The sequence below is a fragment of the Dermacentor silvarum genome, chromosome 10 (genome assembly GCF_013339745.2).
Source record: "Dermacentor silvarum isolate Dsil-2018 chromosome 10, BIME_Dsil_1.4, whole genome shotgun sequence".
Classification (NCBI taxonomy): Eukaryota; Metazoa; Arthropoda; class Arachnida; order Ixodida; family Ixodidae; genus Dermacentor; species Dermacentor silvarum.
The window spans coordinates 58,806,295-58,833,862 of NC_051163.1; the positions used below are offsets into that span (position 1 = coordinate 58,806,295).

General features: G+C 48.5%; 1 protein-coding gene across 1 annotated transcript in view; it reads right to left on the minus strand.

Moving 5' to 3' along the window:
* The window catches only part of LOC119431566 (probable serine carboxypeptidase CPVL), a 39,680-nt gene extending 12,429 nt beyond the window's left edge, over positions 1–27,251 (minus strand). Inside the window, exons 1-3 of the mRNA XM_049656937.1 lie at positions 27,205–27,251; positions 15,558–15,730; positions 4,756–4,821 (exon numbers count right to left, since the gene is read on the minus strand). Of these exons, the coding sequence (XP_049512894.1) occupies positions 4,756–4,821; positions 15,558–15,619 (128 nt within the window). The 5' untranslated portion in view covers positions 15,620–15,730; positions 27,205–27,251. The remainder of the gene's footprint in view (positions 1–4,755; positions 4,822–15,557; positions 15,731–27,204) is intronic.
* Positions 27,252–27,568: the final 317 nt, after the last annotated feature.

Sequence of the window (27,568 nt, forward strand, 5' to 3'; positions counted from 1 at the left end):
CGTCAGTCCTCCTTCTCGCGCTGTGCTCACTACGAGATGCAAAATCAACTAGCCCAGTGTCGCCATGTTGTGGTGTCTCGATCACTCCTCGTTCTTCGAGCTCTTCCCACTCCAAGATGCAATGCTAACTAGCGCAGTGCGGCCGTGTTACGTGTGTCTCGATAAATCCTTGTTTCTCGGGCTGTTTCCTCTACAAGACGCAATACCAACTAGACCACTGTCACCGTTTTGTGTGTGTCTCGATCAGTCCTCCTTACTCGCGCGGCCCTCACTACTATATGCAAAACCATCTAACCCAGTGTCGCCGTGTTTTGTGGGCCTCGAAAAGTCCTTTCTCGCGCTGTGCCACTAATAGATGCAATGCCAACTCGCCCAGTGTCGCCGTGTTGAGGGTGTCTCGATAAGTCCTCGTATCACACGCTGTTCCTCTACAAGATGTAGTACAATCTAGCTCAGTGTCAGTTGTATCGTGCGTGTCTAGATCATCCCTAGTTTCTCGCGCTGTTCGCACTACAAGATGCAATACCAACTAGAGCATTGCCATCGTGTAGTGTATTTCTCGACAGTCCACCTTCTCGCGCAGTGCTCACTTGTAGATGCAAAACCTAACTAGCCCAGTGTAGCCGTGTTGTGCGTATCTCAATCATTCCTAGCTCTAGCGCTCTTCCCACTACAAGATGCAATGCCAACTATCCCAGTGCCATCATGTTGCGTGTGAGAAGATTTTAGCAATCGATGCTCGTTTCTCGCGCTGTTTCCACTACAAGATGTGATAAGAGGCTTATTGGTGGTGTTCTTCAAGGATGCTACGAGTTCAAGGAACGGCGAAGCAGCGTGGGGCACCGCCTCGAAGGACACCAGTAGCTAGCAGCGCGAGCAGAGCTAGCCGAGGGTTGATGATGCTGCTGGACGGAGGCGCGTCTTCTTTAGAATCGCCCCCGCAGAATAATAGCCACCCTGGTGACCTAAGGGGTTAGAGGCAGAGTGTCATGGTAGTTGAGATGTGCCACGTAGACGAGGTCACGCCCAGGAGTTTGGAAAGTAACAGCCAGCCATACAAGAGACCCTGGTGCATACGTGAGATTTGGAAGTGAGTCGGCCAGGCTTTCCTTCTGGCGCTGTTGTACTTGTGATGTAAACGTATGAGCGATCTGGCGGCACTCTTGGGCTTGTCGGGAGGCTTCGAGCACAGGTTTCTTAGAAAGTGTCAGGATGGTTAGGAAGGCGAGTGCCGCTGGTATGCAAAGGCTCCTATCTATGCAGGAGGAAGAAAGGTGAAAACCCCTTGTATCACGGTGTTCTATGCGAATGTTACAAAAGGCAGTACGTGGTCCTAGTTACCATGATCAGATGTCGCGCTCATCGGGAGCATATCACCGAGAGTGTGGTTAAACCGTTCTGTGAGCCCGTTTGTCTGCGGGTGGTATGCCGTGCTCGTTTGATGAATAATGTACGTGGCATTCCAAAAGCAGAGATTCGACAAATTCGCAGAGAAAGGCGAGGCCTCCATCACTAAGAAGTTCTCGAGGTGCACTATGTCTGAGGATGAAGTGATGTAGGACGAAAAAGGCTACATCCCACGCTGTATTATTCGGTAAAGCAGCAGTTTCGGTGTAGCATGTCAAATGGTCCACAGCAACTATGATCCACTGATTGCCATCCGGTGTCACTGGAAGCGAGCCATAGAGGTCAATATCCGACGCGATTGCAGGGTTTGGCAAGACGCAGAAGTGGCTGCAAGGCGCCATACGCGTGTAAAGGTGGTAATGTGCGACGTTGACAGTCACGGCAGCCCTGAACAAACTTTTGTACAAAAGTTTACATTCCCCACCAGCAGTAGCGATGGTGAATATGTCTTATGTTCGTCCTAAATGCTCCGCCGTGGCCACATTGTGCATCGTCGTGAAGGGAGGCACAGATATGTGAGCTTAAGCTGCGGTGAATGACCAGTAGCCATTTATGGCTGTCAGGAGTGTAGTTGCGTCAGTGGAGCAGCCGATCACGAATGGCGAAATGAACAGCTTGCCGTCGGATGGATCGGGATACAGGGACGGTCGATGATCCAGAAAGATAGGCGAAAAAAGAAGCGATCCACTGGTGACCACGTTGTTCGGTGCCAATTGACTCAAGGTCAAGAGATGGCATGGATTGTGTGCAAGTGGTTCCGCAGGCTGAGTCAGGAGGTAGGGGTGAACGGGATAGGGCGTATGCGTCAGTGTGCTTGCGGCCGCAGCGCTAAACGGCGCGAATATCGTGCTCCTGGATTCGATGTGCCCAGCGTGCTAGGCGGCCAGATGGATCTTTCAACGCGGCGAACCAACAAAGCGTGTGGTGATCCGTTACTAGGTCAACTGGGCGGCCGCATAAGTATGGGCAGAGCTTACCAAGTGGCCAAACTAGAGCAAAGCACTCTTTTTCAGTCAGGCTGTAATTGGCTTCGGCTTTTATCAGCGTACGACCCACAAAGGTTATGATGTATTCGGAGTAGCCAGGCCAAATGGCGAAGAATAGGTGGAGAGGTAAGGAGACGACGCAGCATAGTAAACGCGATGTCGCATGCAGGAGAACGGGAGGAGAGGTCGGCGCCATCGCAGAGGAGCTGGGTCAAGGGCGACATACCGATGTGAAATTGCTGACAAAGCGCAAGAAATATGAGCATAAGCCCACAAAGCTAAGAAGTTCTTTGATGTTGTAGGCTTCGGAAACTCAGCGACTGCACGAAGTTTCGCAGGGTCAGGTAGAACGCCGTGCTTGGATATGGTGTGACCTAAGATGGTAAGCTCCCGTGCGGTGAAGCGGCAGTTTTTCAGGTTGAGTTGCAGGCAAGTGTTCATTAGATACGTCAAAACATGTCTAAGGCGAAGTAGGAGAGTCGGAAAATCAGGGGAGAAAACCACGACGTAATCCAGGTAACATAGACACATATACCACTTCAGGCGACGCAGGGTATTGTCCATGAGTCGTTCAGACGTGGCAGGCGCGTTGCAAAATCCAAAGGGCATCAGGTGCAGTTCATATAGGCCGTCAGGTGTAACGAATGCAATTTTCTGGCGATCGGCTTCATCCATCGGAACCTGTCAGTAGCCAGGATGCAAGTCTAGGGACGAAAAGAATTCTGCTCTTTGAAGGCTGCCAAGGGCGTCGTCGATGCGCGGAAAAGGATAGACGTCTTTGCGCATTACCTTATTTAATCGACGGTAGTCTACGCAAAAGCAAATAGACCCGTCCTTCTTGGAAACGAGAATCACAGGTGATGCCCAGAGACTGTGGGATGGTTGAATAACGCGATTTATCAAGAGATTTCTTGGCAGTATCCTGCAAGGACGCTACGAGTTCAAGGAACGGCGAGGTCGTGTGGGGCATCGTCTCAAAAAACACCAGCGACCAGCAGCGCGAGCCGAGCGAGCAGAGCGTTTGCGATGCTGCTGGACGGAGGCGCGTCTTTTATTTTATTTTTTGACAGATGCAATACCAACTAAACCATTGTGGCCATGGAGGGTGTCTCGATCAGTCCTCTTCCTTGTACTGTGCTCACTACTAGTTGCAAAACCAACTAGCCCATTGTTGCCGTGTTGTGCACTCTTAAAAAAAGGTCGTCGTAGTTGCTAAATAGTGTCACACCATTTGCTACCTTAGTATAAATGTAGTTGGTAACCAAATAATTTGTAACATACCTGTCTGAACAGGTAGTCACTGGTACTAATGGGTCTCAGATACCAATTCTGAACGCAAAAAGCACCACTGGATTCAAATTTTATATTCTATAACACATACATCGGACCCACTGTGAAATACGCCACAGCTGCTCCGATATCTGAATTAAGAAGAGGTTTGAATCCTTGTATCAGTTGGTGGTAATTGCGTTTGTAATTGGTAGCTGAAACCCATTAATAACAGTGACTACCTTCTTTAGACAGTTATCTTCCTAACTCCATCGTTACCAACTGCCGTTACACAAAGATAGCAAATGGTGTGACTCTAGGTAGTACTTCTACGACTTTTTTTAGGACTGTGTCTGTCTCAAATAGTTCTCTTTCTCGCGACGTTCCCCACTATAAGATGCAATACAAAACAGCGCAGTGCCGTCATGTTACGTGTACCTTGATAAGTCCTTGTTTCTCGCGCTGATCCCAATACAAGACGCAATGCCAACTAGACCATGTCACCGTATAGCGTGTGTATCGATCAGTCCTTTCTCACGCTGTGCTCACTGCTAGATGCAAAACCCACTAGCCCATTGATGCCGTGTGGCTTGTGTCTCGGGCACTCCTCGTTCCTTGCGCTCTTCCCACTACAAGATGCAATGCCAAATAGTGCATTGTCGCCGTGTTCCGTGCGTCTCGTTATCTGGTCAAAATTAATCCGGAGTCTTCAATGGAGGCGTATCTAATAGCCTCAGCGTTGCTTTGGGGTGTTAAACCCTGTTAATTCATCGGTGTTGCAAAGAACAGTAATACATCAACACGAAGGTGATAGACAAGCGAATTCAAGCGAAACAATTTAACAGCAGGTATAAGACAAGACAGAAAAACTGAGGTAACAGGTGCCTCTTCAAATATTTTCTGCGACGTATATTAATCGAGAAAGTGAGTCTTGGTGCACGTAATAGTGCTCTTTCTCTCACTCTTACTGACATGTTTGCGTTGCGAAATGTGACCGGTTCGCATTCTATGCAGCCGCAGGTGTCGGAAATATAGTAATTCACTATGCTCCAAAAGCCATAAAATGGCTCCTTAAGCTTACTATACTGCTCACCTTTCCTCTGGTTGACTAGCCGAAACCTGCGACTCACTTCCAGCAGTATTTTCTTCGGGCTGCGTTCTGAAAAGCAAAGGAAGAATACTTATATGCGAAGTAATCAGGACACTAACGGAGCCGACACAAGAATGTTCCTTCTTTGAGGTCGTCCTTTTCTCGTTTACTACAAAGTTTTACTTTTCGTGTTCTCTTGTAAAAGATGTCTGATGATGATGACGATGATGATGAGCCTTTAGGATATGGCACGTGCCCACAGCGAGCGAAGGGTAAGGAAGTAGGTGTTTTCAATAGGCTGATATTTATAGGAACAGTTAAATAACCAGTAAACTTTAAAATGTTATAAGAAATTACTATTTATTAGAGGTCAAAGCAGCTGAATACATGATTTCATTATAAATAATTAAGTAAGGTTTACTTAAGAATTTAGGCTGTCCACTCATGTTTTTCTACTGTTTTCTTACTATGCGTTTCTTCGTTAGTTGAATTTATTTTTCGCTTGCGTCTTTTTATCACTCCTTTTTCGGCTTATGCCCAACACTGAGGTCTGCCTTTTTATATGAGGCCAGATGGACCTAAGTGCTGTCTTTGAAATGATCCTTTTGGCATCGAAGGGTTAGTACAGGTCGAATTTGTGACGTTTTATGGAAAACAATACATTTAGCCTGAAAGAGACGACTGTTATGTCGTGGAACAGTCATCTTCCGTAGTGAAGAAATCCCTGATATGATTTGGAGAAATTTTGGAGATGCGTAGGGTGTAGCTACAGTAAATCATTCGCGCCACAATTTAACTGAGGTGTACCATATTATGAGAGCTACTGCCTGGACATGTCTTTTCTCCTGAACTCGTTTGCCGAGTGATCGGGGCTATGTTCCACCTTCACTGGCTCTTCGTCATGATGTGACGTCATGCCGTCTGCTTCCGGTGTCTTGCAGCTAGCGCACGAATCCTCTCGAACCTCTCCGCTAGCTGCCTGGCCGTCGATCCCCAAAGAGAGATATCCAAGCAGCGTACATTGTGAGCGTTCTGCCGCAGCACCGAGCGTGTCTTGTTTTCCGCTAAATGCAGGCCAGCTGCGCGTTTCGATGGATGGGCAAAGGCACAAACTAAAGCCCCTAAATACTTCTACCACTGTGATGAAGGGGCTTTAGGATGAATGTTGGTGTGCCGCAGCGCTCAAGTAGCCAAACACAGCTAATATTGCTGTAACCAACCGTAAAACATTTTGTCATTTATAGACAATGTGTTCACAATTACGCTGCCGCCGAACTCTTTGGACCAGCAGCAATGTAGAATAGAGTTGGTTACTGCTATATTAGCTCTCTGTTTGTCTGGTTGAGCTTTGTTCCGCCATTTAGCTGGGCACCCTGCAGCCTGTTCATGTTTGTGCCTCCGCCCATCTGGCAAAACGCCCAGTCAGCCTGCGTCCACCGGTATACCGGACACGCCAAAGCTCTCTATTGTGGTATTAATCTTACGCTGTGAAGTGATGGCCACGTACGCGAAGATCATTTCGCCGATGAGATACTGGCAACCCGATTTGCTGCAGCCACTCCACTCACCTGTTACCTTGCAGAAGGACGCGATGTCGCAGCTTGACATGTCACCAATCGCTAGGTTTACAGGCCACAACGAAACAAGAGCGATTCATGGTCCTCGTGAAAGGAAACTTCGAAACCAAGCAGTTGTAACACAAGAAGACGAAACTTGCTGTGTGCGGGAAGTGCTTGAGTGTAGTGATAAATTGTCGCTGTGTATTCTTTCTGTTAATTTTCTTTATACAATCAAATTAGCCACCGGCCGTGGTTGCTTAACGGCTTTGCGTGGTGCTGCTAAGCATGAGGTCGTGGAAACAAATCCCAGTGGTGGTTGCCGCATTTCGATGGGGGCGAAATGCAAAAGCGCCCGTGTGCTGTGCAATGGCTGCACGTTAACTAACCCCAGGTGCTCAAAATTAATCCGGAGTCCCTTACTACGGCATGTCTGATCATGATATCGCGGTTTTGGCACGTAAAACCGTATAATTAAATAAATATTCAAAGCTACGAACGTCTTTTCACCATAACGTTGAAAAAATAATTGCTGCCGAATGATTGCAATGCTTTGGCTGAAAACTGCTATTGATAAGAATACACATTTTTTAAGCGTTATAATAAATTACGCGCTTTACGGGGAGCCCTCAGATGTGTTACTTAATGATCAAAAAGACCTACCCTACCGACAAAGTAACTTTGTACAAAATTGTCAAAGTTGTGTCAGGGTCCTTTTAAGGACTGTTTGCCGTGTCATGGTAGTGTAGCAAAGACTGGGATATGATATGAATAAACTTTATTTGTCCACTGGTTATTTCTGTTGGTGCCCGTGGCTAGGCTGCCAGTGGTCCATCGCTGGAGGAAAATCTTCCGAGATCCCCGGCAATGGCCCTGGCCCGCTGGATGGCCCGCTCCTCATCTTCGGGTGCCTCCCTGAGGAGGGCGGCTTGCCATCTCTCAGCGTGGCGTTCGGGTTGTTACTGCTTCAGAGGGTCCTGCTGTTGTCTTCCCCCCTTCCTCTTGGTATTTGTTCGTTATGGCATTGGCATTCCCACAGCACATGGGCTATATCGGCCCGTTCGTGCTCGCACCACAGGCAGCTGGGCGATGGGTGCAGCGCAGGCCACAAGCTGTGCAGGGGCTAGGGGTTGGTGAAAGTGCCTGTCTGCAACCGCCTCAGGTCGACCGCCTGGGATCTGTCCAGCCGCCCGATGGGATATGGATATTTCTTTCGTTCCTTCCTGCAGTGGCCAAGCACATCTCGTTATGTGGCCGGAAACTCCTCGAAATCGCGGTTGGCGTCCCCGTAGTCCCCAGATCCGTCCGCCGCGATTTCGGTTGCATTGGTAGCGACAGCGGCGGCACCGGACGCGGTCGCCACCGCCGCCACTCCTCCGCTGGAGTCCCGCACAACAACGGCGGCGCCTGCCCTCTGGGTGACCGCGTCGCGGCGGGTAAGCTGTCTCACGACGAGGTGGGCGCGCTCGTTGTGGTTGTGCGGGGTATCGGTGTGTCTTCGGCCGTTGGCATTGTTGTCGTTGTTGTCGCGGCTGTTGTTGGTGTTGTTATGCCAAGTTCCCCGACGTGCGCGGGGAACTTGAGGGGCTTGTTTGCAATCGTGCCACACCCGAGGTCCCCGGCCCTGGCGTTGAGCATGCGCGCCACATCCGCGGACACCCAACCTTTGGTGTAGTTCCGAATCGCTGATTTGGAGTCGCTAATGATAAGTGTATCCTCCGCACCTCCATCGAGTACCGCGAAGGCTATGGCCATCTCCTCCGCTGCTTCGGCAGACGGCAGCCTCGCTGATTCCGTGGCTCCGACCCTTTCCTTCATATCTACGACTGTCATGGAGAAGGCGGGCGCCGCCGCCGTCGGCCGGCCTTGTCGTTGATGTTGCCGCTGTCGCTGCTGCCGTTTTTGTCGTAGTAGTAGTGGCAGTGCTGGTGGTGTTGGTAACTCCGGTTCGTGTCGCACATTCCGTTATGACGTTGGTGGTCATGGTCATCCCCCGTTGCCATCACCCTTGCCGGCGGGCCGCGGCTACCTGTCTGCATCAACGAAGAGGACGCCTTCTCGTCTTCCGTGCTCCTCGAGGATCGCTACCCCCCTGCGTTTACGTCCTTGCATGTCATACACCGGGTGCATGTTCTTGGGCATGTTTTCCGTCTGTATGGCGACCCTGACTTCTGGTAGCAGTGTTTCCTTCAGTCACCGTGCCTCGTGATATCGAATCCCGAGCAGGCCGAGGATCCGTATTCCCGTTCTGGTGCCCGACAGCCTCTCCAGCTGCGCTATTCTCTGCGCCTCGAGCGTGTTGTGCACGCCCAGCTCGACATTCTGGGCAGTAGCGCACCCAGGATCTCTGCCAGGGGGGGGGGGGGGGGTGACAGTTTGCCAATACCATCGAAACAGCACTAATTTCGATTTCCTCACAGGAAATTGTCAAAAAATGCGCTTTTTGAGAGTGTGCAGACGATTGCGCGTCTTACATCTTAGTTGCAGCACTCAAATGCGTAAGGAAAGAAAAGGGGTTAAACAAAAGGGGGGGGGGTTAAGTTGGCCTCAGGGGGGGGGGTTACAACCCCCGAATGCCCCCCCCCCCCCCCCCCCCGTCGGTGCGCCATTGATTCTGGGGTTTGTCGGTTTCGCTCCTGTTCCAGTCGGCGTACGCGGCGGCGTACGCTATGTGGCTCAGCGCGTACGCCTGTATCAGCCTCGTCACGTTGTGTTCCTTCATTCGTTCCCTCTTGTTCGCGACCCGTCGCGCGAGGTGCGTGGTGGCAGCCACTTTCTTCGGTAGTCCGGTAACCAGCTCGCGGTTGGCACCGTTCTCTTCCAGCCACAGGCCGCGCACTCGCAACTTGGACACCATCAGTGTTCGGGTCCCCTCCCTCGTCGTGACGCGGACGCCCAAGGGACGGGCGTCTAGCACGCCCTGCGGGAGGGGTCCTTTCTTGCATGGTCTGTGGAGCAGGATATCCGACTTGTCGGTTGAGCAGACGAGTCCCGTGTCTTCGAGGTGCCGCTTCACCTCCCGGACGGCCTGCTGCAGTCGGTCTTGCATTTCGCCAACGCTTGTGTTCTCTGTGGTCCACACCGTCACGTCATCTGCGTAGGTCGTGTGATTGATGCCCTCTATCGTGTCGAGACGCTCCGGCAGGCCGATCATGACGAGGTTGAAAAGCATGGGGGAGAGTAAGAAGCCCAGCGGTGTACCCGCACCCCCCATTCGGACCGTTCGCGGCGTGGCTCCGTTGATCTTGACCGTTGCCTCGCGCCTATTCAGGAAGCGGCTGATTATACCAGTGGAACCTCACCCTGAGATCGAGTTGGCTGATGTTCTCCAGTATGGCCATGTGCTTCACAGTGTCGAAGGCGCTCTTGAGGTCTAAGCCGAGCAGGGCGCGCACGTGCGTGCTCGGAGCGTTCATGACCTGTTCCTTGATCTGCAGCATGGCGTCCTGCGCGGACAGTCCCTTCCGGAAAGCAATGATGTGGGTGCCGAAGGCGTCCTGCTTCTCGAGGAGCGTGGTCACCCTGTTGAGGCAGGCATGCTCCATAATTTTCGCGACGCAGGACGTGAGAGAGTTCGGCCTCATGTTTCGGACCTCTAGTGGTTTGCCCGGCTTGGTATGAGTATAACGTCCGTGGTCTTGCATTCTCGTGGAATTCGGCCCTCCTTCCAGCACGCGTTCATGTACTCGCAGAGCGTCTCGATGGCGTCGTCGTTCAGGTTCCTGAGGATTTTGTTGTTGATCTTGTCAGGACCGGGTGCCGATTTTGTCTTCAATAGCTGGAGGACCGTTCTAATTTTCTGGACGGAAAATTCCATGTCCAGCTCCCCGTTGGGAGCCCCGCGGTACTCGGGGTGACTCTGCCCTTCCGGACGAGCGAGGTGCGTCTGCACCATCTCCTCCGCGAAGGCCTCCGGGTCATCCTTGTACTTGTGTCGCAGCTTGGTCATCTCTGTACGGTCGCCGTTCTGGTGCTGGCCGGGTCGAGAATCGGTCGAGCAGGTCGGGTCGAGTGCCTGAGAATCTTCCAGGTGCGTCCCGCGCTCATGTTCCCGTTCATCATGTCGCACAGCTCCTGCCATTCTTGCTCGCACAGGCGGGCGCAGTGCCTCTCGATCACTTGGTTGATTTCGTCGATCTTCTTGCGTATCTTCCTGCTGTCGAGTTTCTGCTTGCTCGCTCTGCGTTGCATGGATTTCCTGAGCGCAACTAGATGTGCCAGCCAGCTGTCCACTCTGGACGGTTGGGGAGCGCCGTCGTCCCCGCCTCCATGGGATCTCTCTCCTCCTTCTCTGGGAGGTTCTTGTCACCAGTCCATCCATTCGATCTCATCGGTGACATTCTCTACGTCCGCGAGTAGTTCACTGCACCATTCGCTGATGTCTTTGATCGGGCCCTCCTTGTCTCGTTCTCTGTTTTTCCGGAATCTGTCCCAGTCCACTATTCTGGCATTTCGGCAGGTGTCCTCCTCGTTTTCATCATCTCCCTCTGTCACGCACAGTACCCTGTGGTCGCTCGCCAGGTTCTCGAAGGAGTTCAACCAAGTGACCACACCCGCACCTGACCACAGGAGAGGTCAGGGGACGTGTCGCTGCACACTCCCTGTCCGATCCTGGTGTGCAATGCCGGATCGTTGAATACAGTCAGACCGAGCGCGAACATGAGTCCGACTAGCCTCTTCCCTTTCGGCGAGTCGGCTCCGTATCCCCATTACGTGTGCGGCGCCTTGAAGTCTCCACAGATCAGCAAGGGATTTGAGACGGCCTTGGCCATCACTTCGCGAAAGAGGGCGTCGAAAGTGTGAGTGCGGTTTCTTTGCGAGGGAGAGCTATATACGTTGAGCACGAAGAGGCCGGTCTTCCTTCTTCCACTACTCGGCATAACTTCTATCAGGACGTGGTCTATGTTCGACTTTTTGCGGTGCATGAGTTCGTGCTCGATGAAGGCCGTTCCTCGCTTAACGTCCCTCCACGTAAATTGGTCGGGGGGACCGCACGCACAGAGCCTGGGAGCTGGGACCGGTCGAAAGGTTCTTGCAAGGCAAGCATGACAAGAACTTTGTTATTCGAAAACGTTTTCACGTATTGGACCATCGTTGCTTTCTCGTTTTTCAAGCCCCTGCAGTTTCATTGCCAGACTATGCGACTTTTGTCGCACTTGCGGGACACAGCCATGATTGTTATGCACAGGTGTTGGAGGGACAAAAGTGTCCGTGCGTCGCTCCTGCCCCGGTGCGGGTGTTGTTGGCGTTGTTGCCGCTGGTGAGGATGGCCGGTACGTTAAGCGCTCGTGGTGACAGTATGCCGGCCCTTCCAGGCAGATGGTGGTGATGTTGTTGCTGCAGCTGCACCGTCCCACGTTCCAGATCTTCGATTCGCTTATTCATGGCCGCGAGTTGGGTGTTGACCGCTGCGTGCTGCGCATCCCGTCCCGCGTTAGATTCGTTCAGCCTTGTCAGGAGCATGTCGGACATTCGCTCTGTCTTGTCCGTCAGTTTGTTCACCATCTCTTCAATCAGGTGTTCATCTCCGCTTCATCTTTTTTCCGCGCCACGTCAGCAATAACGCGTCGCATGGTGAATAACGAAACCACGCTTCACGTACCTGTTGCATGAAATATTGTGCTTCATATAGACTGTTTCTGTGGCCTTGCCTATCTGCCCCTCAAAATCGTGAAAAATAATTCACGTGAAGAAAAAGCCTGCAGATCCCACGCCCTGTGGGAATCGATGTTAAGCGAAGCAGTGTGCCTACCAAGTTAACGAAACGACCATGAGAGCACCAAGACGTAGGCATCTCTTCCATTACCCACATGACACGCACGTCATGACATTCATGTCATGAGTCCTCAGGAGTCCCTTTAGCTACGCGCAAGAGACCTTTCACGACTATGACTTCGATGAGTGCCGACGTCTGAGCCCATTCATTCCAGCGGTTTTTTAGCTTTAATCTTTCTTCGCTGAGTCATTGTCCTTTTTTTTATCAGTCACTTTCATGCCTGTGACTTCTACCATCATCCTTTAGTGTTTCTTTCACTTAGTACCCACGTCCGATCCCAATCCAGTGGGTTTGGAGTGTTAACCTTTTTTTTCGCTGAGTCATTGTCATTTTTTCTTAGTCATGCTCATGACTATGACTTCTACCAGCATCCTTTAGTGTTTCCTTCACATAGCACCCACGTCCGAACCCAATAGAGTGGTTTTTGAGTGTTAATGTTTTTTCGCCGAGTCAGTCATTTTTGCTGAGTGATGCTCATGACTATGACTTCTACTAGCATCCTTCAGTGTTTGCTTCACTTAGTACCCACGTCCGAACCCATTCCAGTGGTTTTTGAGTGTTCGTGTTTTTTTGCTGAGTCGATGTCATTTTTGCCGAGTCACGCTCATGACTATGACTTCTACCAGCATCCTTTACTGTTTCCTTCACCTAGTGCCCACATCCGAACCCATTCCAGTGGTTTTTGAGTGTTAATCTTTTTCGGTGGGTCATTGTCATTACCTACATGACACGCATATTATGACTTATCAATTATGTTCGTCATACACTCCTGTCATACTATGCCAATTTTTTAACTACCAAGTTAACAAAACGACCATGAGAGCACCAAGACGTGGGCAGCTGTTTCATGACCTACATGACACGCTTGTCATGACAATCATGTCACGACATATCATTTAGGTTCGTCATATACTCTTGTCATAGTATGCCAATTTTGGTACATACCACGTTAACGAAATGACAAATACGTAGGTGGCTAGATAGACAGACAGACAGATAGATAGATAGATAGATAGATAGATAGATAGATAGATAGATAGATAGATAGATAGATAGATAGATAGATAGATAGATAGATAGATTAGATAGATAGATAGATACTGTCAAAGTAGCAAATTTTCACCAAGAAATGCTTCACATTTAAAATCACAACATAACGAATTAATTGGTCATACTTATTGCAATGGCGTAACTGTATAGAATGAATCAGCCAATAAAACATTTCATACATTTCTGAGGTTTCCTGAAAAAAATGTCGCAGTTTCGCCCGAAAGGCGAAGCATCAATTGCAATAGCAAATTAGTAGAGAGCTATACGGAGTAGGGATAGTAGTATTATCGGCTGCATAAACATGGACACATTCGCTTACTAACTGAAACACCAACCATAGTGTCAGTGCGTACAAGCAAACATGAATAGGTCTCGTACAAAGTTAAGAGCCGTTTGGAGATCACTTTCAAGATATGAATGAATGAATGAAAGACTTTATTTCATGAGCTTTTCAGCGAATGCGCCGGATGGAAGTGGTTCCCACTTCACGGGAATCCATATGCTGTTCTCGCCGCCTGGCCCCTGGATACGAGCCAAAGCTGGTCTTCCAGGGCGGGGCTGGACAGCAAGATCTTCCATCGCTCTCTAAGGGGTTGGATGGGTAGAGGGATCATGTTGGGGTTAGGATTGGGGAGGAGTGGTGGGTGTTGTTGGCTAAATTTATATTCTGCTGTCATGTGTTGGAGTGTACCTGGCTCGTGACACACGGGGCCTTCTTGCGAGTACTGGCTCGGGTACATGCGGTTTAGTAATCGGGGGTGGGGAAACGACTCTGTCTGGATCTGCCTATATGTTTTCTGATGCTCCCTCGTTAACTTGAGGTGTGGCTCGGAGAAGCTCTGTCTCCCGTTTCTGTAATATTCTACTATGTCTTTGTACGTGACCAGTGGTTGGCTCCTTGCGTTCTCCTCTTCCCTCTCCGCGGCTGCGGCTCGGTGTGATAGCGCTCGGGCCTGCTGGTGGGCAAACTCATTGCCCTCCACTGCGGACTGGGCCGGAACCCAGATTAATTCTATCTCCTCCCCTTTTGGTTCCTTGCTTTTGAGCGGCCCGAAGCACCAACCGGGGCACCCAGCCCGACTGGAAGCTCCTATACGCTTGTTGCGAGTCTGTGACCACTCTGGTGCTGCCTTGTATAGTGAGGGCCAGGGCAATTGCCAACTCTTCTGCTTCGTCCACATCGTTTGTTTTTACCGTCGCGCACGTTAGCAGCTTTTCTGTGGTTGTCACTTTCAAGATACTATGCGTGCGACAGCCCGCAGCGGCGCAAAGTACAAGTGCGCAGTTGCTGGCAGCGTAGACGCCGCACCCTCTCCCTCGCACGCGGCCTTCCCGCTTTCCTCCTTTCACGTGGAAGATTAAGTCGCCAGTTCCGCTTGCGCCCGGTCGCAAGATGCGACCGGTGCCTCAGCATAGCGTCGCACCCCCGCTCTCCCTCCCGCCCATCTCCCCATGGCCTTTCGCGTGACGGAAGAAGTCGCGTTTGCTCTCCCTGAAAGCGCGCGTCCCCCGCACGCTTCACTCGCACATACAGCATACGGCGCGCGGCGACGATTTTATCGCCCTTGGGGTTTATACGGAACCTCACGGCGACGGCGATGACGACAGTGACAGTGAAGGTGACGGCGACGCCGCCGGCAGTAAATCCGCTTGGAGTGTCTATATAATTGCTTTTGCAATAAACAATGTCGCCACTGAAAGGGTCACACAACGCCATGTTACAATAGGTCCTCCTTGAAAACGTTGAGAGAATTTCATTGTATTCTAACGAACATCTGCAAACTGTTGTACAACGCTGAAAAGCTTCTGGCAACCTGAAAGCCATGCAACTTGCATGCAGCGAAGGGCACCCGCTGCAGGCAGTGGCATCCATTGGCTAGTACAATATTTAAGGCACGCCCGGCTAGCAAAGTCCTCACACTACTGATCAATTTACTGATTTAGCCATTACTCTTAGCCAATCTTTCGGTGCGTTAGCGTTGTACAGATCACATGAAGAGTCCAGAATTGAACGCGTGAACACGTTAAAGGTGTTCTATGCACTGTGCTAATAATTACTGCGCTGTCCAAAAACGTGAGCTATCCAAAAGGCAGTGTAAAGGCATGGGTAGATAAATTATTAACCAATGCATGACGGTCTGTGGCCTTGTATGAGCCTTCCAGCGGTTCGAATATGAACAAAAGAGAAATTTAAATGAAGATGGGAGCTAGCACCGATTGGCTGTGGTCAAGCAAATAATGTCGTTGGAGCCAAGGTTCGACCAGGTTCTATCGGTGTCAGACACGCATGAGTATTCACGATTGAATATATTCGACAAATATTAAGATAAGTTTTCTGTGCTTGTTTTAGCAACACTATCAGAAGACGCGTGAAATAAACTAGAAGAACTGTTTGTGATCGGCGACAGGAATCTTGTACTCACCCAAATACGCATTGGAAGCCACCCGAAAGAAGGAAGAGTATCCACACAGATGATGACAGCATGCTGTTTTCTTTTTAATTGCGAGGGCTCATTCGTCGTAATGCACACATTCGTTAGACACTGGCTTACAGCGACCTATGTTATGTGGTCTTAGACTACAACACCCTGATGACCTGTAAAGTAAGAAAGCAATAAGTACCCCACTCCCAATTTCTGCTTGCCTCTAGTAGTTGGAATATGAAGCTGAATTCGAGTCATATATTGGTAATATTTCTTGAGCACAATAGCACGTTGTTATTGGAACAAATATTTTACAATTGTAATGTCGACCAAAAACGTTTACGGACCAAGGGATCTGACAAAAAGCTAAATATCTCCGCCGCCTCAAAACGCAGCCTGGTATTCCCATTTCCAGCCTCTACTGGTATATGCGAACGACATCGAGATCTACGGTTTTGCTGGCTACTTTTAAGGGCTGCACGGATATTTAGCGTTTTCTGAGATCCCGTGGTCCGTAAATGTTTTTGATCGATAGTACATCGGAAACACCACGCACTTGTTCCTGATGCCTATTCAATCAAATCGGTAATAAAGATTTCACTGTGGATCAATCAATACCACTCCACTAAAGTTGAGAAATTTTCACGAAACATTCACCACAGGGGCGGGAATAGCCCAGCGTTTGGCAAAGGGTGTAGACAACTTACGCGAGGTGTCTCCTCGGGTGCAGACTGTGGTATGCACTGTGCCGGAGGTACCTGTACGTGACATTAACGTACAAAGAGCAGTTGCGGCCACTAATGAGGCGATTTAGCAAATGAGCCAAGAGAAAGGTTTGGAGATTGCGAAAGTCAACAGGGAAGTGAGAAGGTATGGTGGCTTTCAAAGAAACGGAATCCACTTCGACCACAGGCTTGGACGTGAAGTGCGCTGGCGCCTCGCTGGTCGTGCAATTGCTTTTTTGGGGGGCCCACGGGCGCTAAGGAGGCCAGGGTAAGTAGTAATGAAGAAGGTCTTTTAGGGGATCCTCTGACTAACAGCACTGGTAGCAAGAGAAAAACGAGAAAGAAAAGAGCTCGATGTGCAATAGGTTATATAAATATGCAGGGCGGTAGGAGAAAAGAAAAGTGGTTAGAGATTGAGGAGCAGTTAAATAGAGAACAAATAGGTGTGTACGCGTTTACGGAAACGCACCTCAGAGACTTAGAAGAGCCACCAATGATTGAGAATTACGTTTGGGAAGGGTGCAACCGAACCAAATTGGAAAGAAATGGAGGGGGAGTTGGAATGCTCATACATCAGGGGGCCAAGTGGGAAAGAGATGGTTATATCGACAACAACGGGAGGTTAATGCTAGATCTCTGTGAGCAACGTGCCCTCGTTATTGTGAACACGGGGCCAAAAATGGCCAGAAATAGACAATCGGCCATCGATTACTGTCTGATGTCAGAAGGAATTTATGATAAGTTGAAAGAAATGGTGATTGACGAGGAAGGGGATAGCAGCATAGGGAGTGACCATAAACGCATCATTTTGAAAATGGTATATGCAGTTGGGAAAGAGAGCAAGCAACGAAGAATGACCAGTCCAAATTGGAACGATGAACAAATAGCAAATATAGCCACAAGAGTCGAGAAAGAACTTGACAAATGGCCAAACAAGGAGTGGGATTGTGGTGAGCTTGTAAGTGTACTGACGAAAGAAATGAGGAAAGAGAAGCAACATGCTTGTTGGAAAGGAAAAATGAAGCCGAAAAGCTGGTGGAATAGGTAGATGCGAGAGGCGATCGACGAACGAAAGAAAGCATCACGAGAACACAGGCTGGCAAAAAAATCACAGTTGCCGCAGGATGAAATAGACATAAATGGGAAATATACCGCGGGAAAAAAACATGCTTCAAATATTAGTTCAAGCAAAGATTAAAGGTGAAAGTCAACGTTGGTTGTCAGAAATACGTGCGAAAAAAAGGCGGCACCTAGAATATTTTGGAACCACATTAACGTATTAGGCAGGAAGTTGGGAACAGTACAGCAACATTTCCTTGACGAAGATGGAAATAAACTGGAAGGGGACGCGGCATTAAAGTATGTTCGAAAAATAACAGATCGGCAATCATTTCAGGGCAATGGCGAGGTGGTTTCTCAGGAAACAAATAGAATGAACGAAAACCAGACGGAAAAGGAGTTGGTGTAATTTCAACTGGAAGAAGAAAGCTGAAGAGAAAATTCCTAAGCGCACAGCCACAGGTTTAGACGAGGTTCCCGTTAGACTGATTAATTAGCTAGGACCAAAAAGTGAGGAAGCTCTTTTGAAAGCAGTAGCAAAATGCTTACAGCATAGGCGAATACCAGACAGTTGGAGACAAAATAGGATGAAATTAATTTATAAAGGTAAGGGGGAAAAGATAAAATTCACTCTTATCGACCACTGACCATTACATCTGTAATATACAGGTTAGCAATGCAGGCGATTAAATTGAAGCTTGCAAGCATGGGCAGAGAATAATGGCACATATGGAGAACTTCAGAATGGTTTCAGAATCGGTAGGCGGCTTGATGATAACTTATTTGTCCCTTACTCAGTGTATTGAAATATCCAGAAAAGAAGGGAGACCACTATATGTGACTTTTCTAGACATTACCGAAGCGTACTGACAACGTAGATTCGCAGCATTTTAGTGGAATACTCTAGAAGGGAAGGCATAGGCAACTACTGTATACAGCTATTGAGGGGGATTTACCTGAGAAAATACAGTTTGCGTTGAATGGGAAGGGATGACGAGCGAGGATAAAGTTGATATCAACAAGGGACTGAGATAGGGCTGCCCTTTATCCCCGCTGCTGTTTATAATGTACGTGGTAAGGATGGAAAGAGCGCTAGAAGGAATCAATATCGGGTTTAACCTCTCATACAAACAAGCCGGCACAAAAGTTGAGCAGCAGCTTCCAGGTTTATTTTATGCGGATGACATTTTGTTGCTTGCTAACAAGCAAAGTGATATGCAACGTCTGGCTGATATTTGTGGAGAAGAATGTAACAAGTTAGGATTAAAATTTACGGTTAAAAAATGAGGTTTTATGGTATTCAATGAAAACAGTGAGCAGACAGTGCTGATTCAGGGCCAGGAAATACCTCGGGTAAAAGAATATAAATAGCTTGGTATATAGATAAATGAAGGCGATAGATATCTCGAGACACAGGAGAAAACTACAACAGCAAAAGGGAAGAGAAATGCGGCTATAATGAAACACAGGGCGCTATGGGGACACAATAGGTACGAGGTGCTCCGGGGTATGTGGAAAGGTGTAATGGTTCCAGTGCTTACATTTGCAAATGCGGTTGTTTGCTTGAAGTCAGGAGTACAATCAGGACTCGATGGCAACCAAAGGTCAGTGGGACGCCTCGCGTTGGGCGCCCACGGGAAGACTACTAATGAAGCTGTGCCGGGTGATATGGGCTGGACAAATTTTGAAGCAAGGGAGGCTCAGAGTAAAATTGATTTGGAAGAATGACTGAGGAAAATGGAAGAAAGTAGATGGGGTGCAAGAGTATTCAGGTATCTGTACAGGCAAAACATTGACTCACAGCGGAGGAAAAAGAACTAGGAATCTTACCAGCAAATATGCGACCGGTATGGCGACCAACATGGCAACAAAGAACGTCAAACGCAAAGTGAGAGAGGCTGAGACAAGGTTATGGGTGGCGGCCATGGAAAAGAACTGCTATGACTAACTACCTCAAAGGAAAAAGGGAAATCAGGAAAGAAACAATTTATGATAACTCAAAGGGAAGCTCCGTGCTTTTCGAAGCGAGATCAGGATGCCTTAGAACGCGCGGTTATAAAGCGAAGTACACCAAGGACGGAGCCGCCTATGCTTGCTGTGGTAAAGCTAGAGAAACGGTGGAACATGCTTTATTGGAATGTGAAGAAATCTACCCAGCTGCAAGTCTAGGCTCCTCTGACCTCCTTGAAGTCCTTGGGCTCAGGGGTAGCACGGGAAAAGTAAACATTTCAGCTGTAGAAATTAGTAAGAGGTGGTTGGAGGTTTGGTGGCAGAAAAGTAGGGAGACCACAAACAACGGAGACGTACAGAAACAGAGTTCCCAGTAATTGTTCAAGAAGGTTGATGCCTGGAATTCTTTGTATTTGTGTGTTTCTCAGAAATAAAGGTAGGGCATTAGGCAAAATAATAACAAGAGCTTGGTGGCGCTACCCACCACCCCGTTTCAAAGGGGACGCTCCATCCATCCATCCATCCCGAGCGGTGCTGCCGCTGCAGCATTTCACAGTTAGTGCGTATGGCACGTGCTGTGCTTGTTTTCCTATGTGACAAAAATGCACGTGCTGGGCTGTGAAACATTACAGTCGCCCATGTCCTGAAGGGAGCGCTTGCAGCTGGCATCTCAACAGCGTGCTCGCCACGTATGCAGATAAAGCACGTAAACACACGACAACAAAATGGCTCCAAAGCTTGCACCCGGCGTAGAGTACACTCATGCCCGAAGGAAGCGTCGCGCGAAAAGCGGGAGTCTTCGCTACGCAGCAAAACGTGCCTCAGACCGCGAATGTATGCTGGCTCGAAGACGGGAGCCCAGGCAACGACACGTGGCGGCCATGAAAGAGGGCGAGCACCACGGCCAGAAGCGACAATCAGAGGAATGATTATCGTAATTCAATGCAAACAGCATGCAAAGCTTCGATTACATCGATTCCCACAGTGTGTGGGATCCGCATAATATGTTTTCTCAGAAGCATGATTGACGAGGCAACAGGCGATAAACTGCCGCTATAAGGGCCATTATCATTTACGTGGGGTTATACCAGCTGATATAGCCGTGCCTTTAGCTCCGAGCAGCAGCAGCCGTGAGCGGATTGCCGCAGAGCAAAGCGCTCGCTTGTTTGGAAAGAGTCACTTTATCGCAGCAGGTTGGTTGCTCCGGAGGTTTCCTGCAACAGTGCAAAATCACCTTCGTATGTTCTGCTGACTATTAGTCGTTCGCTGGCGGCTTTCGCGGCTGACGGACAATTTCTGAAATCAATTTATATAATAAAGGCGCTGTTTAATCTCTACAAGAGCGTATGCTGCTCTACAGCATACGTAATTACGACAAATGATTGAAGACCTTAACCGAGGAAGTGTAAGAGTGAGGTTGAAGATTAATATGCAGAAGCAAAGATAATGCTCAACAGCCTCGTAAGGGAACAATAATTTACGACCGCCCGTCAGCCTCTAGAGTATGTAAAGGAGTACGTTTATCTAGGTCAATTACTCACAGGGGACCCTGATCATGAGAAGGCAATTTGACAAACCACACGCCGCTCTGACAAACCACACGCCGCTCCGAGGGCGGTGGCATACACATTAAAAGTAATAGTGGTCGCGCATCCCGTTGGCGCCGCGCAATTCAAACTGCCCGTTTCGAGACCTGAACCACGCATACTGCAAGGCCACACGCCAGAGCACCGTTGCGGAAGTCAGACACGAGACGGGTTCGTTTGTCGCCCTTTAGGGGAGGCCGCCCATTCAACAAATCGGTGTAACGTCAAATTGTGAATCTGCTCTCACCCACCCTCTTACCGCGCGCGAGGAGGATGCCTGCGGCGGTTCCAAGAAAGCGCATCGCAGAAGGGGGTTGGAGGCCCCTCGTCACTGTCAAGTGCGATTGCTACAGTGGCGCCGGTGGTCTTCTCCGCTCCCCGAGCTCTGCGATATTTAGGAGTGCCACTCGCGTGTTTATACTACTTGCGTGCAAGGTAACGCCCTGTGTCAGGCGTCGACAGCCATTACTCAAGTGGCGTCGTTGCGCAAGGAGCTCGTCGCGACGAAAGCCCCCTGGCCAGATGGCCCGCGCCGCGCTTTTCGATTTGTTTTACTGCCATACGTGGTGGTGGGCTTACACTAGCTTTAATTTAAAAAAAAAGCAAATTCGGTGCTGAAAAGAAAACATGTTTAAATTTTGGTGGTTATTTTGTTTTACTCCTGCTCGGTTCCAAGAGGTGTGTGAAACACATCCAGCAGGACAAACATCTTCAGAGAAAAAAAAAATAATGCTTGAGAAATGCATTGCTCCGTTGCGCCATTATTACAGATATCAGGCGATGTTTTACTGTCTGGTGAACAACAAACTAAATATGTTTCCACAGAGAAGATTATCCTTTACAGCCACCAGACTTTTACGTACATCTCTTGCGCTGGATACGGCACCGCTGCCTTTGCTGCTTGCTGCGTATGTTGCGAAGAAAATGCTTCTGTGCAATTCATATTACGCATTTCAATAGAAAGACCCAATCTTTGGAGTAGTTTGTAAAACCTTTTACTTTTGTATTGTTTTCTATTCCTAGTCTTCGAATTATAATCCCTCTCCTTTAAACTTTACATAACATTTACATACATGCAGCAACGTCATGGAATACGCCTGCATCGATTTATCATTGTTAGAATTATTGAGAACGTTGGTTTGTTTTCAATAAAAGACCCTTAAGTACCCGGTCATAGCTATGCCTTGAACTACTAGAAATAAGGTAGCAGCAGAAATAAGGTCATTGACTTGTTCATCAGCATGAGATATCGTGAGCGCTGCAATTGTTGTAGGCTTAGCTGATACTTTGCTAACGTACTTCGCGACCTAAGTATGAATTTAATAATGATGATAATATAGTATTTCAAGGGGACAGTTTATTAAGGTATAGATGCACCTTTTAGTAGAAAGTCTGTTGTGAGCCTTAGCAACATATCAATGTTATATTTTCCAGAAATAGAGTATTCGATTATATCCTCCCTCAAATCGCCATCAAGTCGACATTACACAGTTTTTCCATCAAAAAGAAAGTGAGCGTTGCGTTATATGCTGGTGGCTTGGTGACGAGAACCATCCAACTTGAACTCCTGATCCTTGCGAGATTAAAATAACAGCACGGGATGAGCTTCAACAAAAAGTGCTAAGACGTAATCATAATCGTATTGTGACACGATGTCTGTAGCACGGGTTCCGGAGAGCAAAATTGAATTGAATTGAATTGAATTTATTATCCTTGAACAAAATGTGCAAGAAGAAGTAGCCACAAAAAGCTACTGAGATCAGTAGTTTGACGGGGTGGCTGCTCCTTTACACAGCAGCGGCAGTTTAGAAACACTTTTCATACAAATGACTGATTAATTACACACATGTACAGACAATTATTTCACAAGGCAACATGAGCATTTTGCAAAATACAAGGAAAGCTTAACATTAATGAGTAAAAACAAGAAAATAAATGAATAAATACAACACAATTCACAGAAACTAATAACGCTCTGTAAGTCCATTGGATTAGGGATGGTAGGGCGTCGAATTTCGGAAGGTAGAAGCGCACAAGCGTAGTAGTTCTTCCACAACATCTCGGTGAACTGGCGCCCGAGATCACTGACTATCACTCAAGGTGGCCCATGCGAAAGGATGATGGAGTGAAGCAAGGAAAGAGGGACCGCAGTAGCAGTGGTGGAGGGGATAGCTGCCGTCTCACAGTAACGTGTAGTCGACGAACACATACTCCTGAGGGTACCCGCGGAGGATCGCGAAAAAGGGCCGAGAAGATCGATGCCAACTTGCTCAAATGGGGAGCGTGGAGGTAGCACAGGCTGAAGTTTGCGGGCGGGAGCTTTGTTCGGATGTTTATGAAGTTGACACGTCGTACAGCTGGCAATGTATTGCCAGCCCGGTACAGAGTTCGTACTGGTTCCAAGTGGCATGAGATGGGGTCACCGTGCATGATACTGATGACAGAAGAGCGAAGGCTCCCCGGAACCACTACTAGTAGAGGTGCACCAGCTGTAGTGTAGTTCTTTATTTATAGTAAGCCATCGGCGTACACAAAAACCACGTGCTGGTGTAGAACATTGCGCGGCGGAAAAGCACGGCTGCAAACTCGTGTCCTTTAGTTACTCAGCCTTGAGCGCACCGCTATCGGTAAAAACAGCTGTCAGGGAAGCGAGGTAGTGGTCAAAGTTGTCAGCGTCTCACTCCGTCGAACCAAGTAGTATCCTTGAAAGGCAGACAGAGTCAGCATGGGCCGGCCGGTCTTGTTCGATACAGTGAAATCATACTCTTGAAGTCTAAGGGCCCAGCCCGCAGGTCAACCTGATGGATCACGCAACTTCACAAGCCAATAGAGTGAGTGGTGGTCCGTCACAATTATTTCAATGTAGTGTAATACGTTACAATGTAAAGTATCGGCCGTACAAGTATGAACAAAACCTCTGAACTGGAAAGATTACAGCAGCACATTCCTGTTCGGTCACGGTGTAATTACACTCTGGCTGGCTTAGTGCCTTGGTCGATTTCCTATCAAGGCACCTGCCTGTGTTCGACTAGCGGCTGGCGTAAGAAACAACATGTTCTTTGCCACAGTAGCGTTGGGCCAGTACATCACCATTGCCCACTCCACTAGCATCTGTGTGAATTTCTGTTGGTGCCAAAGGGTCAAAGTGCCGGATAATAGGTTGTGACTTCACAAGAAACTTAAGCTGTCAAAAAGAGGCGTCACACTCGGTAGTCCAATTGAAGGGTACATCCTTTCTCAGAAGACATGTCAACGGGTAAGCAATGCCAGCAAACCAATGAATAAAGCGGTGAAAGTAAGAACACAGTCCCAAAAAAGTGTACAGCTCCTTCACAAACTGTGGTGCTTGAAACGCTTCGACGACTTCAGTCTTGCGGCGATCAGCCTGTATGCCACGTTTATCCACAAGATGACCTAATACCAATGTTTGCGCTCACTGAAGTGACACTTCTTTGAGTTCAGGATTAGTCCAGGTTCTCCATACAGGTGAGGACAACATCGAGGTGCTTATTGTGTTCATTAAGTGTGCGACAGAAAATCACAACATCATCCAAGTAGCACATGCAAATCTCGCACTTTAGGCTACGCAGAATTGTCCATAAAGCGCTCAAAGGTTGCGGTAGCGTTGTACAGCTCGAACGGCATTACACTGAACTCATAGACGTCATCTGGAGTCACGAATGCCGTTATCTCTTCGTCCAGCTGGTTCATCGGTATCTGCCAATAATCTGAGAGCAATTCAACTGAACAAAAGTACGAGGCCGAATGGAGGCAGTCAATGGCATCGTCAATCCATGGACAGGGATAGACGTCCTTTTTACTGACAGCGCTTAGGGGTCGTAATGCACGCAAAATCTCCATGTTCAATCTTTCTTTTTGACGAGTATCACTGGAGCCGCCCAAGGACTGCACGACTCTTGAATTACTCCCTTTTGAAGCATTGCGCGAACTTGTTCATCAGTTATCTTGCGTTCTGCTGGGAATACTCGGTATGGCTTTTGTCTTATCGGATGCGCCATACCTGTGTTGATCCTGTGTTGTGTGAGTGACGCAGGGATCGAAAGCGTTTGACATTCTGCGAAAAGTCGAGCACAGGCAGGTGTCTTGATAGAAAATCGACCAAGGCACGGTGCTCACTGGTACTAAGTGACTTGTTGACCCTGCAAAGAACACGGGAGTCCGCAGATCCACGATTTGTCGCCTAGTCTGGTGCATCTGCATCTGCCAGTGAAACCACTGTCAAATGCACGTCTTCGCGAAAGGTGGCGAGTTACAAGCCCTCAGGGAGTAACACGGACTCCATGCAGTAATTCACAATCTACAAACCAGCACGGCCTTGCTCCACTGGCACTAGGCAGTGCGGGTTTACGATGTTCCTTTTTGCACAGGCCAAACGAATAGGCTCCACAGTGGCATCAAACATAGAGTGTGTAGGGCTGGCGCAGGCAACGGGAACGCAGATAACTGACAATGTCGATGTCCGCGGCTTTTACCGATTCCCAGGTAGATTCCTAGGCAGGGTAGGAGAATGCGGCGCCATGCGACGAGCAGGTACCCGCGAAACATGGTGTGGATGAAGGAACTTCGCGTTGGAGCAGCTCTTCACGAACAATTTTGCGAATCGTTGAGGCCAGCTCCGACAACGAACTCACATCAACGCTTACCACTGTTGTTACCGTTGGCCAACCGACCGAATTTGGTTGGTATATGGTGCATCTTCAATGTTTCGAAGGTGCGGCAAAGTGCATGACGTCAGAAACCAAGTCCAAATTATCCTTGCCGATGAGGAAATACACACGTCCTTAGCGACCGCCTTGAGTAGATGGCCAAATTTGTCTTCTCCTGACATACGTGCATGGGTTCACCTGCTTACACAACCTCAGAATCTCCTCAGTGTGTGCAGTGCAAGTCTCACCAACAAGTTGAGCCCTTTAGGCGAGGGTAAGCTCGGCGCGCTTTTTCTTGGCAGTGGTGTCATCGAAACAGTTTAAGTTCCTCAACGAAAGTGTTCTAGATTGCCAGGGTGTTCTCATGATTCTCGTACCAGACGAGCGCGGTATCAGTTAACGAGAACACTACATTGGTAAGCTGCGCCTTCCAGACCCATTTGTTGCTCTTTCAATGATCGCTCTTTCGTAGTGTGTCAGCCATTCGTCGAACTCTTCCCCAGCTCCTACCTCGGCAGGAGCATGGCTCCCTATGCGGCTAGTAAGGACCAGGATGCGATGACGTCGAAGCGCCAGCATCGGTAGACATGTCGGGGGGTGATGGCGGACAACTGACAAGGCGACGACTGCGGCGTAGTCTTGGAGAGAGGGGTTCCGTGGTCGGCCGTCGTACCCAGCACCTCCACCAGAAATGTTACAAGGCGGGAGGCGTTTATTTAAAAGGCTGGATGGAGAAAGCACCGGATGGGGCGAGACCGCCAGACCAAAAGCAATGTTCTCGTCTTCCTTCTCTTCCACCGCTCATTCCCCTCACATCGGTGTGTACAAATGTGCCGTTACAATATATTTTTTATCTTTTCAAGAGTCGCTAGTGCGCATTATAAATAATCTGTAACAAGTTAAACCTTACCTCGGCTTAAACGTTTATACACTTGTTTCAAGCTTGGTTCCGCCTCTCAAACATTAAATTAGGGTCTTACAGCAGTAGATAACTGAGTTTCTACTTTTTTTTAAAGTGCCCGGAAAAAAATTTAGATTATTCAGTTATTCGATGAAAAACGCTGCACCGCTAGCGATTAATCGAATACTGGCTAAAATGATGAATGAATAATCATTATAACAACACAAAAAATCAATCAACAATCCATAGATAAAGGAGTTCGTCTCTCGATCCTTATTATGGACTTCAATATTTAAGTAGCCAGCCTGGAGGTCCATCGACGAAAGATATTCTGCATTACCGAGCCGGTTTAATGCATCAAGTTAAGATTTTGCAGGGTAACTGAATATGATGAACAGCACAGCCACCTTCCAAAGCTAACTGCTGGGCTCATCTGATAATAAAAAACATTTTTGCTTATACTAAACATATCTCATTGTCGAGGAAGGAACTCCAACAGCTCTGAAGGGGTTAAATTTTGGAGGCATATATTGCACTTTCTAATGCAAAAGAAATGGCGCGAATATTTTACTGACGTTAAAGGCAATCGATGAAACCATTTTACTGTTCAAGGGTAATAATTTCGCCAAAATTTTTGTTAGAAATTAAATATACTGGATATCAACTATAAGCACACGTTTCAGAAGCGTTATGGCAATATGCAATGAATATCCATAAATTCAGACATGCATATAATGAAGTTCTGTAGTGTCTGCCTACCTCCGTGCACCGAGACGTTCCTGAAAGCACCGGCGGCGCTACAGAGCACCTTGCAGAATGCGCGAATATCGCTGCTCTTTGGTTCTTATATCGGTTTAGTCACTATATTGGGAAATGAAAAGCGAGGAATCAAAGGGTACCGTCGTTGGCCTTTCGCATGTGTTAAGGTTCATGAGTTAGACCGTACAAGGGATCTAGCTCAGTTGTTTGTTTTCAAAGTTGCATTTCAAGTTGAATTGTCGGCCGCTTGGCTGGGCCGAACGGCGCTAGCCATCGGCGATGGAACGCGTCAGCTTGCACGCCCGACGATGCTCCAAGCACGTTCCTGACGCATTTGCTATGCCGATGCCACACATCAGCCCCC